The sequence below is a fragment of the Tachypleus tridentatus genome, chromosome 6, assembly GCF_004210375.1.
Source record: "Tachypleus tridentatus isolate NWPU-2018 chromosome 6, ASM421037v1, whole genome shotgun sequence".
In the NCBI taxonomy this organism is placed as follows: Eukaryota; Metazoa; Arthropoda; class Merostomata; order Xiphosura; family Limulidae; genus Tachypleus; species Tachypleus tridentatus.
In genome coordinates, this window is record NC_134830.1 from 113,702,348 (window position 1) to 113,721,071 (window position 18,724).

Here is an 18,724-nt window from a genome sequence, read left to right on the forward strand (position 1 = left end):
ATATGTACATGTGTGGTGTTTAAGAAAGAATGGCATTATAATGCTTACAAAGAGTTTTGATGAGAAATGGCATTTCAACTAATGGTAAGAGACATCTTCTCTCCTTCCTCTTGAATGATCAGATCAGTTTAGAGTGCTTGCTAGAGTCTTGACGATTTTGTATTTTCTGGTGTCTGTTCTAGAACCTTTTATACCATTGAAGAGGTGATTTTTCGGCCTATTCATAGTGCAAAGTGCCAGCTCACTTCCTGTTTATGAATTCCTAAGCTTGTTAGGGTGCATCTTCAAATGGTCAAAGTTTCTTTCTTGTTTACAAACTTCTAAGTTTGTTAGTTAATCATTCACTGGAAACAATAGCCCATATTGTACCATCTGTCCACTATCCAAGTTTCATACCATCTTTTAACTTTCATAGCATCTATTTCTTCCAACCTAAACACATAGTGGAAGTTTATCAGCAGCTTTCTCTGAATCTCTGTCTTAAATAACTCTTCTGTTGTCCTTAATAGTGTCAGTTCTTCTTAAACTAGATATTTGATCATACAGGAACAACTTTCTTGGTATGCTCTTGAGGTTGTCATTGTTCTATAAACATCATTGCTTCATAAACATATTATTTTATACTTCACTACTTCCTGTATATTAAAATAACTATTCGAGGCATCTAGATATCTAGCGATGCCTCATATACATAATGTAATAATGCACCAATCGGATTGGAAGTCAACTGTTTTGTTCTTTTGTGATTGGCAGGCAGAGGTGCAAGGTGTACAGAGAATTTGCATAATTCAGTTTATGATAATTACAGTTATTAATTTTGGATTTATATGTATATATATATATATATATATATATTACTATGTCTCAGCATTTTATTTTATTTGTTACTATTTTAGTAAATGTTTTATTGCAAACATTTTTACGTACTACGACAGACCCCTAGGGGTTCATTAATTCATAAGGTATATTGTTTTACTTATTTGTTTGTTTTTATGTATACCATGTATATTCAATGTATTGTGTGTGCAGCAGTGATCCCCAATTATTTTCCATTTTGGGCTACTTCAGGCAGTAACAGTGAAGATGAGGTTTGGTTGCTAGGCCCAATCCCCTTGGAAAGTGTAATACTTATAATGCTGCTTCCAATGATAAAGCAAGCCAATGAAGGTTTAATACTTGCTTAACACAATTAATTTTTCTGTCATGTTTCTTTGTTTAAATTTTAATCTTGGCACTCTTTTGTCAAAGTGGCATATGAGGTGTGGGCCATGTATCACACTGTTGAGTATTTGACGTGGGCTGCAGGTTGCCTGTTGGAGATCACTGGATATAGATATATATGTTTAGAGAAAGGATGTTTGGCACAAGTCTTTACATAAATATTTATAAAATAAATGAGTAAATTTAAGAATTAATGTTTTAATTTAGAAACTAACCTACCAATTTAGGTTATTTCATTTAATCAAAATATTTCTTTTTTAGAGTATTTCATACTTGTTACCACCCCCTTATGTCACTAACTGTACTGACTATGATAAGATGGGAAAGACATCTTTTCGAAGTGGTTTACTGACACAACAGGTAAGACATAATGTGTAACTTTTATATAAAGATTAAGTATTTAAATTAAAAATTCAAAAACAAAAAAGACAGAAATGAGAAGTGCAGCAACACAGTTGTTTGCCAGTTAACATGTCAAAAGACTGCAATAATGTATGTGTTTGTACATATAGATAAAATGGAACATTGCATTAGAAACGAAAATTAAAGAAGATTCTAGAATCTGTAAATTAAGAAACATGGATTAAACCTTTGCATCCCATCTTAATGAAATTAAACACCAATTTGATCTAGAAAGAAATGGCAAAATTTTACATATCTGTGAAAAAGGTAAAAACTAGATACTCTGGGAATTTTAGATATAAATAAATGTCTAAAAGCAAATCCAGAAAAAAGTTCTAAACAGCCAAACCAACTGAAGCTTCTCCCCACTTCTTACCACACTTGTCCACATGTGAATGTCAAGATTACTTCTAGTTCTTTTTTTGGAGATGTATATAAACCTTGCTGCAAAACATTTCAATCAGTACCTGATGATGGCATTTCAAGCAAAATTATGGTTGTAGTAAATTATGTATTTGTGAGGTGAACAATTTCCTCAATTCTGTAATTATGGAATTTCATCGAGTACTGATGGTTTCAAGTATCATTTATCTAATTTATTACCGTACCTATGCTTAATGATAGTCTCTTCTCTCTCTTGGAACCCACTCAGTGGTTAGTGTTGTCTCACAGGGTGCACTTACTCCTGTAGATATACTTTAAGTCAGGGGATAACAGTAAGTGCGAAACCCACCTGCCCTGGTTTCTATGCCCTCTATTGAGATGAGATTTTCTGCAGGGCCACTGTGATGGTATACGTATCTATTTGCATATGACAAACTCAAGTTTCTAACATCCACTTAAATGATGACACAGTCAGTCAACATCAAAATATAGTTAGCCCTATAATTATACAGAACAACATTCCATAATTTCTAATAATAACATCCAGGATAACACCTTAGAACTACCACTATACCTAGTCATTCTCCATAATTTCCTGAGGACTGCAGCAGATCATCAGCCAAAAAGGAGTATATAAACTAATTAGTAAGTGTAGAGTGAAAAAGAAAATATTAATTAGTTAGTAATAAGAGTTAGATGATTATTTAGGCTACCAGCTATGACATTGATTTATACCTGATTACCACAATCTTACAATAAGTATTTAATTAATAATATAAATATGAACATTATTACTATTGTGTGAAATGCATATACATTATAGAGAGAATATTTGGTTGTAGCTCAGTCAAATAGGGATCTTCATGGCTTAGTGGTTAAGGAGCTCAACTCACAGTTTCAAGGTCCTGGGTTCTGATCTCCATCATACCAAATATGCTCGCCTTTTCAGCAGTGGACATTATAATGTAATAGTCTGTTCCACTATGTGTTGGTAAAAGAGTAGCTTAAGAGTTGCTGGCAGTGGGTGGTGATGACTAGCAGCCTTCCCTCTTGTCTTACACTGCTAAATTAGGAACAGCTAGCACAGATGACCCTTGTGTAGCTTTGTGCAAAATTCAAAATAGATGCAACCAATCAAGTAATTTTATATTAAGAGATCAAAGTTACTAAAAGCATCTATTTTCCAAATCACCATTATACTATATCCATATTTTCTAAAATCAGCAATGATTTTATGTGATTTCTTTCATTTCATAATTTTTTTATATTCTAGACCTGTTCTGCAGAGTGTGCTGCCAACTTTACTTTTAAGATCTGTGGTTGTATCATTTCTAGTTATCCTTATTTGTATGATTATCCTGGATCAGTTCGTATCTGTCGTCTGAGCGTGGAAAAGGGAAGTAAGTTTGTATTTTTATTATTTTACAATTTTATTAAAAGTTATTTCTAAGTGTTGTATTTTGTTTATAGATTATGTATATTCAAATTGTACAGAAGACACTGAGTACTGCAGCTATATCAGTAGTGTAAAGGAAACACAGAGTGTTGCAGCTATATCATTTATGTAAAGGGAAGACAGAGTGATACAGCCATATCAATAATGTAAAAAGAACATAAAGTGTGATGCAGCTGTATCAGTAATGTAAAGGGAACGTAAAGAGTGATATGGCTGTATCAGTAGGGTAAAGAGAACATTAAGAGTGATGCAGCTATAAAGGGAAACACACAAGCATACACCTGCTCAAATTGGCATCACCACCTCAAATTAGCAAGTCAGACTAAAACAACTTATACTTGAAACTCGCACATCTTGGCTGAGAAGGTGCTGTCTAATCAATTATGTTAATTTTCATTGTCGACTTTGTGACTTACTTAAATGAATGTACACTCCAGACCTACATACTGGTCAAGTTGGTTTGTGGTCTCTTTCAATTAATTGTTGTGTCCACCCTTGTCAGCTTTCACTTGCCTCTGCCCAATTGAAACCTGTCATCAGAGTGAGGACACTAGTGTACATCGACTAATAGCAGCCATGTCGTGTAGATGTTAAAATCAGGTGACTGTGAATGTTCCTTATTAATGGCATTTTAATCCTACCTGATGCTTCACACCTCATGATGCAGTGATGATCACACAGCCATACATACACAATCAACCAAACAGTATATTTTCACACTTCTTTAAACTTTGTCATTTGTAACACTTCTAGTTTGGTGTCTCTTTGGTCTTCTTGTGAACAAAAGGTTTTTCAAAAGAAAAAATTCATATATTAATTTACATTACTCTTTCAAGTTTTGTCAGCTTTCCCTTCATTCTTCAATATGAAAATGGTGCCAGTCCTCTGTAATAGTAAGTACTGCCTCAAATAAAGCCCTGCTTGTAATATAACAAAACTAAACAGTCATAAAATATTCATTTACAAAATAAACTGATTAATAATATCTACATTGAACAGTATTTTATGTCATGACAAGGTTCATAAGCATTTCCTGTGGCATGAAAATTATGTGAGGGATGTGAATCACTGGATATAAGTGATTGCTTTACATTACTTGTATCTCATGTTTTTGGGTAAATAGTTAATCCTTAGATAGATTTGAGATTGACACAGTTTTGTTTGCTTGAATAGGACTTTTCCTTTCATGTGACTGGTTTGAAGTTACCACTTTCTACCTCATCACAACAAACACTGTCTCAATAGGAATGGAGTGAAAGTACTCTTTCACATCTCACCTGATAGCCTTTACACAGCCTTGTCAACTAGTCTATTTTCACAGTTTGCTGAAATCATGTCAATAGCATTAATTGTAAAGAAGAGTTTATGTTCTCTGTGATGCCATTCTTCTGAGTCTTGAACCTTACCTAGGGGGTTACTTTATTTCCAACTGGATCAAACCTTTGGTGTAACTCAGAAATGACTTTCACATTCCAAAGGTGTTCATCACTCAAGTGCTCAGTGAGTTCTTGGGTTAAGCCATCCACACTCAAATAAAGCACTGTACAACCTGCCCTGTAATTTAGCCTTTTCAAATAGTTACACACCTGAAATATATCAGAAAATGGTCCAAAAGTTCCTTTCGTGTACTCTAAATGTGGGAGTAACTTGTATTTTATAGCATTCATGGTTCACGTCATCATTTGGTGCTCACCAACAACTGAAATACCTTCATTGTATGGGCATAATCTACCAGTAACTACTCCAATCTCTCTTGTTCATACTTTTGTGGCTTTCACCAAAGTTTGTCGGTTAATTTGACTAGGAAAGGTCTGGGAGTCCTGTAATAACTACTATATCTTTGTCTTGGTCTCATCAGATGCCACACTGCAGTTATTACCCTCAGTCATTTGTACTTTCTTTGTATTTTTTGTATTGAGGTTAATTGGCCATTTTAGTTGCATGAAATATCACTGACTTTCCTAACTGAGGTGTTGGTTCCAACAAGTCATAGCTTTATAACAATAAAAGTCCTATGTTCAGAAAAGGATTTCTCTTAGCTGTCTGATAATACTGTTAAGACTATCTTCTTTCAATAGCAAAATCTTTCTCTTGGTTTAAGTTGTTCAACTCATGGTAAATACCCTTTCCTCACTAATAAAGCCTTTTCAGATTTAAGTAACAAACTATACAATGGATATAAATCTGCTGTACCCATCACAGATAAGAAAACCCTATTTTTTATGCTTCCAGTGAGCCAGTGATAGGAGGGATGAGAGAAGGGTTAAAGAGCAAGCCACACCTCATTAGAAAACATCTCAAGATATTCTGTGGTCACTGGAGAAAAGTGTTCTTCCTGTTCAATTTTAGTATTTTCAGGTTAAATTAATTTCCTGAGGAGTGACGTGATATGTCCTCAGAATAGCAGAAGATACCAAAAAAAGATATTTGTTACAAAGTAATTCTGAGTTCTCTGAGTAACTAAAGAAAATAAAGTGACTGAAAAAAATTTTACCTAAATACAGTCAGCAGTTTTTGTTTATAACACAAATATAAGTATTAGTACTTATTTGATATCACATATAATAATTTTTGGTGGTGCATAAAACTACATATTCTCTAAACTGAACTTCCTTTGACAAAACCTTGCATTTCTTAGTTATATGTTAAATTCATATTTATCTAGAGTGACTGGCACTAACCCCATGACTGGACACTCCCATCCACATATAAGGGAGATTGTAACTGGGATAATTTTGAAAAGTTCTGTATCAATACAAGAAGATAAAAAATGCACAGTATGTCTACATACAATAAATGTAAATATACTATAAATATGCTTGCTCAAGGTCATTTAAACAAGTCTTTCAGTACAACAGTTATCAGACATTTAGATAAGGATATATATTTCCTTGTGAACAATACTATTGTGAATATGTTAGAATTTTAAATAAGTTTAATTTTGTTTTTCATTTCAGTCTGCAATTCACAGCAACTAGAATCAGAGACAGTAAATGCAGAACATTATTGTAATGGCAAATTCCGTGCCCCATGCAGGTTAGTATTTCTTCTAAATAATTTCAGTAATGTATTATGTTTGAATTAAGAAGCTGTTTTCAAAACCAAAAAGGCAAATGTTTACGTTATTTATAAAGTAGGTAAATGTGGTATATAGTCATAGTTGTTCATTACCACATGCTGTACGAAGCAGAATTTAGAAATTGTTCAGAAAGTCTGTACTTTGGTTTATTATTTAGTAGGTGTTGAAGCTAAATGTTTGTTAAATATAAAGGTACAGGTCAGGATCAGTATCATTTAACATTAATAAATGTCCTTCAGTGTAGGTTCTGAAAGAATTATTGCTGAAATAGTCTTCTCATACCCATTATTGCTTTAACAATAAAAACATAATGAAACAGTAAAGTAACTGATTTATGTAACACTGAAACTTTCCTCAAGTGTATACACAAATATAACTGATCATAGTCTGTTTATCATAGGTTCAGTTAATATTTTATAAAACTGCAAACATCACATTTGATCTGATTTTTCCTAAAAATATAAATATTTTCAAAAATTTGACTTATTTTCAATTACACTTCTAATATAATGATTTTTAAACCACAATTGAGAAACCAAACTTTGAAACAACTGATAAAAAGAGAAAAATTACAAGCTTGAAATTGAAAAATCTGAAAACAGCACAATGTTACTTTTCATTTTTCTTTCATTGTCATTTTGAAAAAAAAAGAATATTTTGATATTAGGCCATTTCAAGGTAGATGTAATTAATGAAAATCTATTCTATATGTAATATATTTTTCAAGTTTATACACAATTGTATTCCAATTAATGGTTTTCTTGCTGAATTAACTAATCAATTACAGGGGTTTCACAAAATATTGAAAACACCTGTGAGTTTTACATTTTACTTCTTAAGTGGAGTTGGCCCTCTATGAAGAGACAATACAGCATTAAAGAAATGTAGAGTTAATAAAATAAGTTGTTGTACATGAGACCTTGGTAATTGTTTACCATTTTTTATAATTGTTGAAGAGACACAGATTCTGAAACTTTGCTTCAAGACTCATTTTCAGGAACAGACCATGGCTACTTTAATATTTAAATGAAAAATGTGATTGTTACATTAGATACCTAAACTTTTCCACGCATTCTTTAAATCATTCTAACAATTTCGGAAATATGAACTGGTGTACTGTCCTTCTGAAACATAGAAGCTTTATTTTGGAATAAAATGATTATCACATGTTTTAAGTAAGTAATTATTTTGTATCACTTTACCTTTCAGTGACATCATAGGCCTAAACTATTCCAACAAGAAGCTACCCACACTACAACAAGGTTTCCAAATTGCATAACAGAGGTCATAAGATATTCAAGGTGCTAAGCACCTAGCATGTTAAGGTTTTCATGCAAGAGCTGTAAAAGATGATTCATCTAATGAAACCATAAACTTTCATGCTTTTTATGTTCTTTTGGAACTGTTCATGTTGTCTTTTATGTATTGAATCATTCAGTTGATCTGGAAAGAAATTCCTTGTACCTTATAACAAAATCACGTGTTTCTTGGATCATGCTCTGACAACATTAACAAAGTTACAAAATTGTTAAGTGTGATGTTCCTAATTACTTTAAAAGTGAATTTCAGTTTACCCATCACCAAATGTGATGTTTCTGTGGAGCAACTCGCTTTACTTGTCCCTACTTAAAATTTACCTATCTTTTATTTACTTGAAACTGTCATCTTTCCACAGATGTTTGCTCTAAGCACCATTGATACTGGGGAATAAAGATTCTTCTTTATTCTCCAGTGTCTTATACTGTCACTTATTCTATACAATACATTGTCTGTTACACTTTGAACTGATGACATACACTTTGTAACTTTAATTGTAAGCTTTATCTCTGGTAAATGTTCGCAGGCTACTCTCGATTTGAATTCAGAATTTAATCTCTTACCTATACTGAGTCACTTTGGGTCATTGTTCCAAACTATTGAACTCGCCAGTTTGCCATACTCCGAGTCCGTACTTGGCCCCATCGAAATCACAAACTCTTTTTGGTGCTCGCGCTCTATAAGCCAAAACAAGGGACAGAAACAGAGACATGCAAACACTGGGAGTCTTTCCTTTCTCGAAAAGTCAACTCCCTTCGCGGAATTGCAAATTTCAGACTTGCCTCCGTACACCCAATACTAGAGAGCATGGAGAACTATCAACTCAGTAACCAACCATACAGGAATCATACCTGTGCAGTCTACCACCAAGGACAAATAACCCTGCCCATGGTCCCAAGAGATGCAGGATTTTCCTCACATTTCTGGGGTAGGCTTCCAAACTTCATCTTGTGCAGCTCGTCTCCGGCTCAGTGGTTCAGGTAACATACTAACTAGCCTAGCTACACCTTTACAGTGTGAGGAGAGCATGGCATATCTCCACCCTACCCTGTGACCAGAGTCATAATCACTTAGTAATAAAAAGGTTTTAACTACCTCACTTACCTTGGTGTTGTCATTTTTCAGAACTTGCTTTTGGTGATTCCTTGTTTTAGTCGCTTCTGGTTTTTCTGTTTTATATTTTTAGAATAGAAAGCACATTTGGGAAACACAAGACATAATTTAGTCTGTGCAGTGAAATCCACTATTTTTACTGCCCATGAGCCATTTGTCCTAGCACCTGCACAGGTTGAGTACACAAACACACTCACTGACTAAGTTTGCACCTCCAGGTTAACCTGAATATAACCTAGGCAGGTCAAAACTTTGTTCTCTGCTTATCAATAAAAGTGTTAATACCCATACTAGCCATTCTGAGATACACCTTTATACCTACACATCTAACTGCAATACCCCTGCAATCCTGTACCCATTTATACTCACATCCGTAAGACGTGCTCGTCAACAGTCAGTTGTAAACTCTTTCTTTGCCGAATATCATTTAACTGGTAGTAAAATGGTGCATTTGGTGATATTATTTAATAGCAGTTACAATCAGTAATGCACAAAATCATGGGGTCTGAAAACAAAGATGTTAACCTGAAGATGACCAAACTCTTTCTTTGTTTCTACCTGCCAAATATCATTTAACTGGTACTAAAATGGTGCATTTGGTGATATTATTTAATAGCAGTTACAATCAGTAATGCACAAAATCATGGAATCTGAAAACAAAGATGTTAACCTGAAGATGACCAAACTCTTTCTTTGTTTCTACCTGCCGTTTATCATTCAACTGGTACTAAAATGGTGCATTTGGTGATATTAATTAATAGCAGTTACAATTAGTAACGCACAAAATCATGAGGTCTGAAAACAAAGATGTTAACCTGAAGATGACCAAGGAAGGTCGAAACGTTGTTCTCATTTTAACCTGAAGATGACCAAGGAAGGTCGAAACGTTGTTCTCATTTTAACCTGAAGATGATCTGGGAAGGTCAAAATGTTGTTCTCTGTTTACCAGTAAAAGTGTTAATACCCATACCAGCTGTTCTGAGATAATGTTTTTATTGCAGGTGGGTTTCTCGTCATCAAGAAAATATAAAGGTGTTCCTTTATATTGGTATAATTTTGGTTTTAGTTGTTGTATAAGTAGGGCCTCTCTGATTTTGCATTTGTTTATATTTATTTCCCAACTTAGTATTTGGGTATTTGCTATGGTTATGTTGTGTTTATTTTATTTGCAGTGTTGAAAAACGTGTGAAGGCATTTTTTGTGTTCTTTGAATCTGGTTTCCATTTTTCTGCTTGTTTCTCCAATATAGAAGTCGTGGCAGTTGTTGCATTGCATTTTACAAATAATGTTGGTGTAGTGTTTGTCAGTGTAGTGTTTACTAGAATGTTGTGTTTTATTATAAGTTTTTACAAATGTTGGTTATTTTTTTGCTGATGTTGGGAATATATGGTATGCAGCAGTGTAAGGTTTTGTAGTTTTTTTTGTATCTTGAAATTTATTATTGTTCATATGTACACATAAATTTTTGAACAGTTTTTCAAGGAAATATGTTGATGTCGATGAAGGGTACATTATTTTGTTGATTTTATCATTACTTTTATTGGGTGATCATAGTTTTATGGCTATTTATTTGGTTTCTTAATATGTTGAGTTTTTGTTTTATTTCATGTGCTGAGGCCCTGGGAATGTATAGTCCAGTATGGGTGAATTTTCTGTGGATTTCTGTTTTGAATTGCGTACCAGTTCCTGTTATCTTGAGGTTGAGAAATGTTAGTTGGTTAGTTTTTCTTCTTAAGTTCACAGATGAACTTAATGTTGGGGTGTATAGAATTAACATGGTTGAAAAACCTTAGTGTATGTTTTGTAGATGTTAATCCAGCAATTGTGTCATCAGCATAACTGTACCAGTATAATGGTGGGTGTAAGGCTGAATTGATCAATTGTGATTCAATCTGTGTCAAAAAAATGTTGGCTAGAACTGGTGACCACAGGATTCCCCAAAATTAGGCCATTTATATGTAAGTAGGTTTGGTTATTGAAAATAAAATTAGTTTTGTTGGTAGTGAATTCTATAAGGGTTGCTAATTGGTTGCTGGGGATGTGTATCAATGGGCCAGGGTCTTGAATATAAAGTTCTTGTTAACCTGAAGATGACCTATAAAGGTCAAAAGATTGTTCTCTGCTTTATTAGTAAAAATGTTAATACCAGCCATCTTGAGATGTATTTTTACTTCAAATGGGTTTCTTGTCATCACAACTTTTCAAAACACCTCTTTTCTACAACTACATGGACAGTTGGTGTTGAGGAAGCATTCAATTTAAAAACAAATCATGTCCTCTCTTAATATGAATGATTATGACTCATGTTATATATATATATACCTCTGTGACTGTCCTAAGTAAACCCTTCTCTTACCATTCATCCTCCACAAAAGGGTGGGGCTCTCAAACAGAAAAACAGAGGATGCCAAACTGATAACTGAAAATACCCAGGAGGCAATTAGATTTTAAGCCCAGTGTTTGAGCTCATTTACTTCTCTGAGTTTGTTTCCATTTAATTTGTTCTGTTAGTCAGGTGTGGATACATCCAAGATATTCTAAACATTTTCCTCACTTTCTCATTCAATCATGGTGTAATAATCAGCTGATAGAAAGGTTGAGAAAGTTCTGAAACTGAATGTGAATGCACATAAGCAACACAGTTGTCCATAACTGTCAATTTCAATAGGAGAGACGTTTTAGTAAAGAAAATATCAATGTACAGTAAACTCTCATTGTAACGAAGTCGTAGGGACCAAAGAGAATTGTTCGTTACAAAAGAAGTTCGTTAAAAAGGATTTTTTTTTCATTCACTAGCCAAGTCTGGTAATGGTAGGCTCTATAACTGACGGCTGTTGCAGTACCGGTAATTGGATTAAAGACTCGGAAGTCACACGTGTGTAAACACTTAAAACACATTTAATGAAATTCAAAAGGACAATTAACAGCACTTGTAAAAAAAAACATGTAAAAAAAATAACATTCATAATATAGACATATGTAATTATAATGTACAGGATACAAACACCAGCAAGAACGTCTAACTGGAGTCACTTGAAATATTGCACAATGCTTTTTTGCGAACTGCTGTCCCTCTGGCACTTGGTCACAAAACGCTCCATCATGTTTAATTGAGAGATAAACTGTCCTGCGTTAGCCTGGTGTTCAAGATATCTCTGAAGTTGCAGGCACATCTCACGAGCTGCAGAATGTGTTGGGATGGGGGGTTCCTCATTGTCGTCATCTTCACTTTCACTGTCATTTTCTGGTGTCTGTTTATTTTGCACCATGGCCACAATATCACTGTCTGTCAGGGGCGCGCTAGTGATCAGATCATTATCAGCAGTCTCGTAGTCCTCTGCTGTGCCATCCACCGTAAACCCAGTGTCATTCAGCCATGTCAAGAGCTGGGCCAATGGTATGTCATCCTCGGGGTCCTCACTGTTTTCTGCTGGCTCTGGAGAGGAGAAGCCACAAGTTCTGAAGCAATTGGCTATGGTTGATTGCTTTACCAATGACCAGGCAGAGCGTGGCAGTCACATGGCTTCAAGCACAGTCACAGTGAAAACACTTTTATTGTCTATTGATTCAATAATATGCTGTAGCAGTAGGGTGCGGTAATGATGTTTTAGATTGGCGATGATGCCTTGGTCCATGGGCTGTGTTTTGCTTGTGGTATTGGGAGGCAGGAACACTAACTTGATGGCCTTAAGTCCAGTGGGGTTGGAGTGGGCGGGGCAGTTGTCAATTATCATAAGGACCTTTCTTTTCTGCAGCACAAACTTTCGGTCAAGTTCTCTCAGCCACTCGGTGAATTGATCTGATGTCATCCAAGCTCGCTTGTTGGCTTTGTATGGTGTTGGCGGGGTTTTGACGTCTTTGAAGCAACGTGGTTTTGCTGCCTTTCGTAAAAAAAAAAAGAAAGAAAATGTACATGGTTAATGTCTTGAAATTAAAAATGAAACATTTACATGTCAATAATCTGAAGAAAATCATAAAATAACAACTTCTATAGAAAACACAGGAAAATATTTTTACCTGCTTTTGACACTCATCTATGACAAGTAAAGGAAGCTTCTCGGTGCCGTCCATATTGGCGCATACCAAAACAGACAGCCGCTCCTTCGCTTGCTTCCCGCCGTGACAGGAGTCTCCCTTGATAACAAGAGACTTGTCTGGCAGAAGTTTAAAGAATAAGCCAGACTCATCTGCGTTGAAGACATCCCGTGGGCTGTAGTTTTCTAGCAGGCGTGGCAGTATTGTTGATGTCCACTGGTTTGTTTGCTCTGGTTCTACACTACCAGACTCACCACAGATCGTACGAAATTGAATGTCATGTCTTTTTTTGAATCGGGTTAACCACCCATCACTCATGCAAAAGTCAGTGATTCCCATTTGATCAGCAAGTTTTTTTGCCTTTGCTTGCATAACAGGCCCAGAGAAAGGAACATTCTCTGATCTAGCATTTTTGAACCACAGAAGCAATGCCGCTTCTAGGTCAGAATGTTTTGCAGTTTGCATGCGTTTTCTATTGGGACAAAAGTTGTCTCGAGAAGACAATATGGCCTCTTTATTTTTCAACCATGTTGACAAAGTGTTCAGAGGCACATCAAATGCTTTTGCTATTACTGTTTTTGTTTTAACTTTTTTTCAACTTCTTCTATTGCTGCAATTTTAGTTTCTATCGATACAAGCTTGCGCTTCGCCATGATCAATGATTAATGATATGTTTAATTTGACTGTGATTAGCCTTTTATAGGCCACGGCATGCAGGCTGCCCAGGCATAATCTACTCAAGCCATAATCTGAAAATTTTATATCTAAGCTAATTTTTGCTGGGAGGGCGGGTGAGTTGGGGCGGGCAGGGGTTTAAAGTGTTATTGACCATAATTGTTGTAAAAACATTGCTAGGCTAATCTACCACCCCATCTGCAGTCCGCTATTTCTCAAGTGTAAGATTTTGATGGTGGCACCACACATTGTTGCGCGGAGACTGACTAATTGCACTTGCTAGCGGCATAGTGGGTGGTTGGCAGCCGGCAGCGGTGACAATTAATTTAGGGAAGAAGAGAAAAATAAATATCTTCGTACCTGGTTCGATACAAAGGATGTAATATTGATGCTTTTCATACCCTAGGGACTATAATTATACATCGTTACAAGCCAACATTTCGATACATGCAGTTCGGTTCAAGGGGCTTTTGTTACTATTTATTTATATGGACAGTTGGCCGGACCAGTCAACAACTTTGATACAAGTGATATATTCGGTTCTAGCGACTTCGAAAAAATGAGAGTTTACTGTACCAATATTTTTAAATTTTACATTTCCATTATGTGGTGTGGCTCACTGGTACACTTAAAAATTGCTTTCCAGCTCAAACCATGGAAGAAGTTACACACGACTGATGTGAACTCAAATAGTTGTTGGCAGCATATGAGCAACTCAACAAGAAAGTTTTATGACATTTTAGACAGTAGTGCCCATTTTAAATTAAGTTATATTTTTATGATTATTAAATTTACCACATGGCTACATTTTTTCCCTCTTAAACATAGCAAAAGTTGAAGTTCAAAAGATGATGTTTTGATTATTTTATCCATATCTGTATATAGATTGTATTGTTTTAGTTATGGGTGAAATAAGGTATTAAAATTTTCTTGTACATATCTAGAGTTGTATAATAAGATCCTACATATATGTAAGAAAACTCAAATCTTTTCTTTTTTTTCTCCAAACTTTCATAATTTATCAAGTTTTTTTATTTTAAAGGTTTGTAACATTACTGGCTAATCTTCAGTTTAAAAGCAAGAAAACAACTAAATACTTTTACTTTTAAAAGTAATATATTTAAGTTTAAAACTAATAGAATTAAAAAATGTTGATTGGAAAATAAAATTTATATATTTTATATGTTTTTTACGCTTTAAAAATTCATGTTACATTAGATAATACTAGTGTTTTAACTTTTACATGTATATGCATTAGTTTAAAGGCAATGAGTTGTTATTTTAACTGACATGTTCATAATATACATATTTCATTGAATTGTATCATTTAGTTTATGTAAAAGATAATATTTAATATTTTAAAATTTACAAAATATTCCTTTATTCATGAATTAATATTATTTATATTGTATAAAAATTTCAATGTTTTTTTTCTCAGAAAGGTTACCTATGAATTTTCACTGTCCAAACAACCAATTATTGCTCCAGGTACAGTAGATGAAGTAAGTACATAAAGAAGTAATATGAAGTTAGTATAATCTACTCCCAAAGTTGTGTAACTTCAATTATGCTTTGCTATATTTTTAAAAGCTTTTTCCAGTGTAATTTCTAGACAAATATTTTAATTTAAGTATATTGCTGTATTTATTTTGGATTATTAGAATTTTTAGTAATATATTTCAATTCACAAAGTGATATGAATTACACTTACAAAGTGACATAAAACATACATGTGTAGAAACATTATTGCTACTACAATAGCTTCTATAATATGAAAGGCTTCTGAAATGATATTTATGATGAAATTAATTTACATGGTAGTATCTGTTTCAGTGTTGATGAGTAATGAGACAAGTAAATCTCAGTAGAAGAGTAATCCATCTTGGCGAGCAATTGATTGAGATGCCAATCGTGACTTTCTGAGCATCATTGCTTGGATAAACAGCTTGATCAACAGTAGGTCAGTTAAAAAAAGGAAGTTGCATTCAAATAAGCATTCAAAGCTCTGTAATGGTAGCTCATGGATAAAGGTTGTTAGGATAGCATATGATAAACAATAAAGTTTTGTCTAGCTAGGATAGTTAGTTAGATCTAAAATCAATAGCCTAAGAAGTATTATGACTGATACTTTCTGAGCAGTCTAATGATATTTGATAGCAAGGCATCTGTCATGTGTTTTGTGATAATCATTATTAGGCTTTTTCAAGGCTGAATTCTTTGCAGTAGGTGTTTGTGATTTCTCAATGATACATTTTAACAGTAAATAGACAACACACAGAAACTCATTTTAAAATAATGTATTAAAAACAAGTGAAATGTATACACAAAAAATGACTTGTACTATAGGTTATCACATTGCATTCAGTGCTTTAAATAGTTGCCCCTTTTTCATTAAAGTTCACATAGGTGAGTTCAATTTCTTCAAATACCCTTTAACAAGACAAATTATTCTCCTCTACTGTGTTATTACAATACAATCGGTAATAAATTCACTTGACAAAATTAACTGAAGAAGTAAACATGTGGAGACTTTCTTAATTTGCAGCACCCTTAAATAATGTTGTATTTAGTATAATATTAAGTCTGAGGTCTGTGTCTATATAAGGAAAGAACAAAATGCATTATGATGTCTGATTTGTACTTTTTCCAATTTTGACATATATGCACAGACCATCCTAATATTTGTAAACACCCCTCAGGCTTTATATACCTCTATTACTAAATTCTGACCACCCCATGAAGATAACTAACACTAAATTATCTAACAAGTGTATTGCATCAGCCCAAAAGTTTTTTGAGCCATGCCATAATCAGTTTCTTGCATTTTTATTACTTCAGACAATTTTCATTGCAATCACTATAATTTAAACATGCTACTAAATCCTTTCCAACTCTGTTAAAGCCAGCATTGTAATAAACTTTGTGGGAAAGTTCCAGTTATTGTGCTGCAAAAGCTTATATAAGAAATAACATAAGAAATAAATGTGCAAAGGTTAGAAGTAGAGATTGTCAGGGGAAGAACTTTATGGTCAATACTAAAAAGGATAGAACAGTACTACTTACTTTATTCCACATTTTAAAACCTTTGAAAATTATGCTTCTTATGAGATTGGTGAAATTTACTGACCTCCTATAGAGGTAGAGAAGAGAAAGTAAGAGATAAAATATAGTTTTCTGAAAAAAAGTTTGATATTTATTTAGTGAGCTTTAGAAATTATACAAACGAAATTTTAAAATTTTCTGATGAACACAACTATTTTTAATGTGAACACTCAACACTTTGAATTAATATAATCACATGCAAAGTCTTTGAAAGAATATCTGATTAAAAAGTTTGAATTTTTTAATCTACAAAACACTTCTAATGTTCACTAAGAGCTTGAAACGTTTCGTGAAAGTTCACCAGACATGTTAAAATTTATAGTATGACAACTTTGGTATTCACTTTAAGAGTAATGGTAATCCACTGAGGCTGTAAAAATGGGTTAACAGTCTGGGAATCCCTCTAAGATTTCTTCATCCAGTCTCAAACTCACTAGATGCCATTCCAACTTTGAGACCCTGAGACAACTACGTTTTGTTAGCACTGATATCAACAGCTGTCTTCCTGAGTCTGTGGCTACAAACAGAGTTAATTTATGGACTTTAGAACTGTCAGCAAAAGTTCAATGTCGATAAATGATTTTTTGAAAGAGTATTAGATAGGTCCATTATACAATAAGAGGGTAAACAAGATAGGAGTTTGAGCAACATGCAACTCATGATAAAATGATCTTTATTCATCAAAGTCAGAGATACATAGTGTGTACTTCTTTATGAGCATTTACGTTTCACTGGATTTATGAACTGACTAAACTGATTTTTTTCCCGAATATGTTCCCTCTAACAAAGTCACTGAATATGGTCAATGGATCTTCAAATCTAACATTTTCTATTTAACAGGAAATTTTGGATTTACCCTCAGTAACAAATGCTGGTCATTCTCATTCAAATATTGTCAAGATTTTTTATATTGTTGGATTTCTTGCAGTAGACATCTGTGAAATGTTGGCAATAAATTGCAACAATAAATGGAGAGCACACAATCAACTTTTTTTAAATAATATATTAAAAACATGTCAAACATATCTACAAAAATTCTTTACACTATAGATTATTACAGTTGTATTCAAAACTGTAAATAATTATCTCTGTTTTTTATAAAGTCAGTATTTGTGGTTTCAATTTCTTAAGAACACCCTGTGACAAGACAAATTATTCTCCTCTACTATTTTATTACAATATAATCAATGATAAATTCACTTTCACATAGTTGTATCCAAAGTTTTAAATAATTCTCTTTTGCATCAGAAGTTGACACAGGATGATTCAGTTACTGTAGAACCCAAATGACAATACAAGTTATTTTTATTTGTTGCTGTTATTACAATACAAGGTGTAGTTACTGCACTTTCAAAGTTGCCACTATACTCATTTTATGGTTAAACTTGCAAACAAAATCTATATGTACATTTCTCATTTACTTTGTTTTATACTCACTAACTTACTTGATTGCACTAAATTAGTCACCGATATACTGCTTGACTGTGGCTTAAAAGTTAGTATAAACTACACACATAAAGCAAAAAGATAAATTTCAAATGTTCAAGTAAAGTGACATTAATTCAAAACAGATTATTCCTAAACAGTTGTATGTACAAACCTTTGATAAATTATTACTTTTAAAAGTTAAATTTAACACTCGTGCTTTATAAATATATAAATCATAACTCTTATATTAAATTTAAATGAAACAATTCTGTATATCTAACAGAGAAAGGGAAGATAAACTTTGAGATATAATCTGGCCAACCACTGGAAGGCACTTGTTGACATTCTATAAGCAGTATAAGTGTCACCTCCATAAAGTGAGAAAGTAATAAAAATAGATAAAATTTAACTTTCTTGACCACGTGTTATGCAAAAATTGCATATACATAGGATAACTGAAAGTATTTGAAACTTCTACATTAACATATCAAGCTTGAGATGCAAGATGTTTA

The 18,724-nt window shown here is 33.6% G+C and overlaps 1 protein-coding gene across 1 annotated transcript in view; it reads left to right on the forward strand.

Moving 5' to 3' along the window:
• The window catches only part of LOC143253349 (degenerin-like protein unc-105), a 58,692-nt gene that overhangs the window by 28,785 nt on the left and 11,183 nt on the right, over positions 1-18,724 (forward strand). Inside the window, exons 5-8 of the mRNA XM_076507092.1 lie at positions 1,483-1,581; positions 3,281-3,407; positions 6,421-6,499; positions 15,121-15,184. Of these exons, the coding sequence (XP_076363207.1) occupies positions 1,483-1,581; positions 3,281-3,407; positions 6,421-6,499; positions 15,121-15,184 (369 nt within the window). The remainder of the gene's footprint in view (positions 1-1,482; positions 1,582-3,280; positions 3,408-6,420; positions 6,500-15,120; positions 15,185-18,724) is intronic.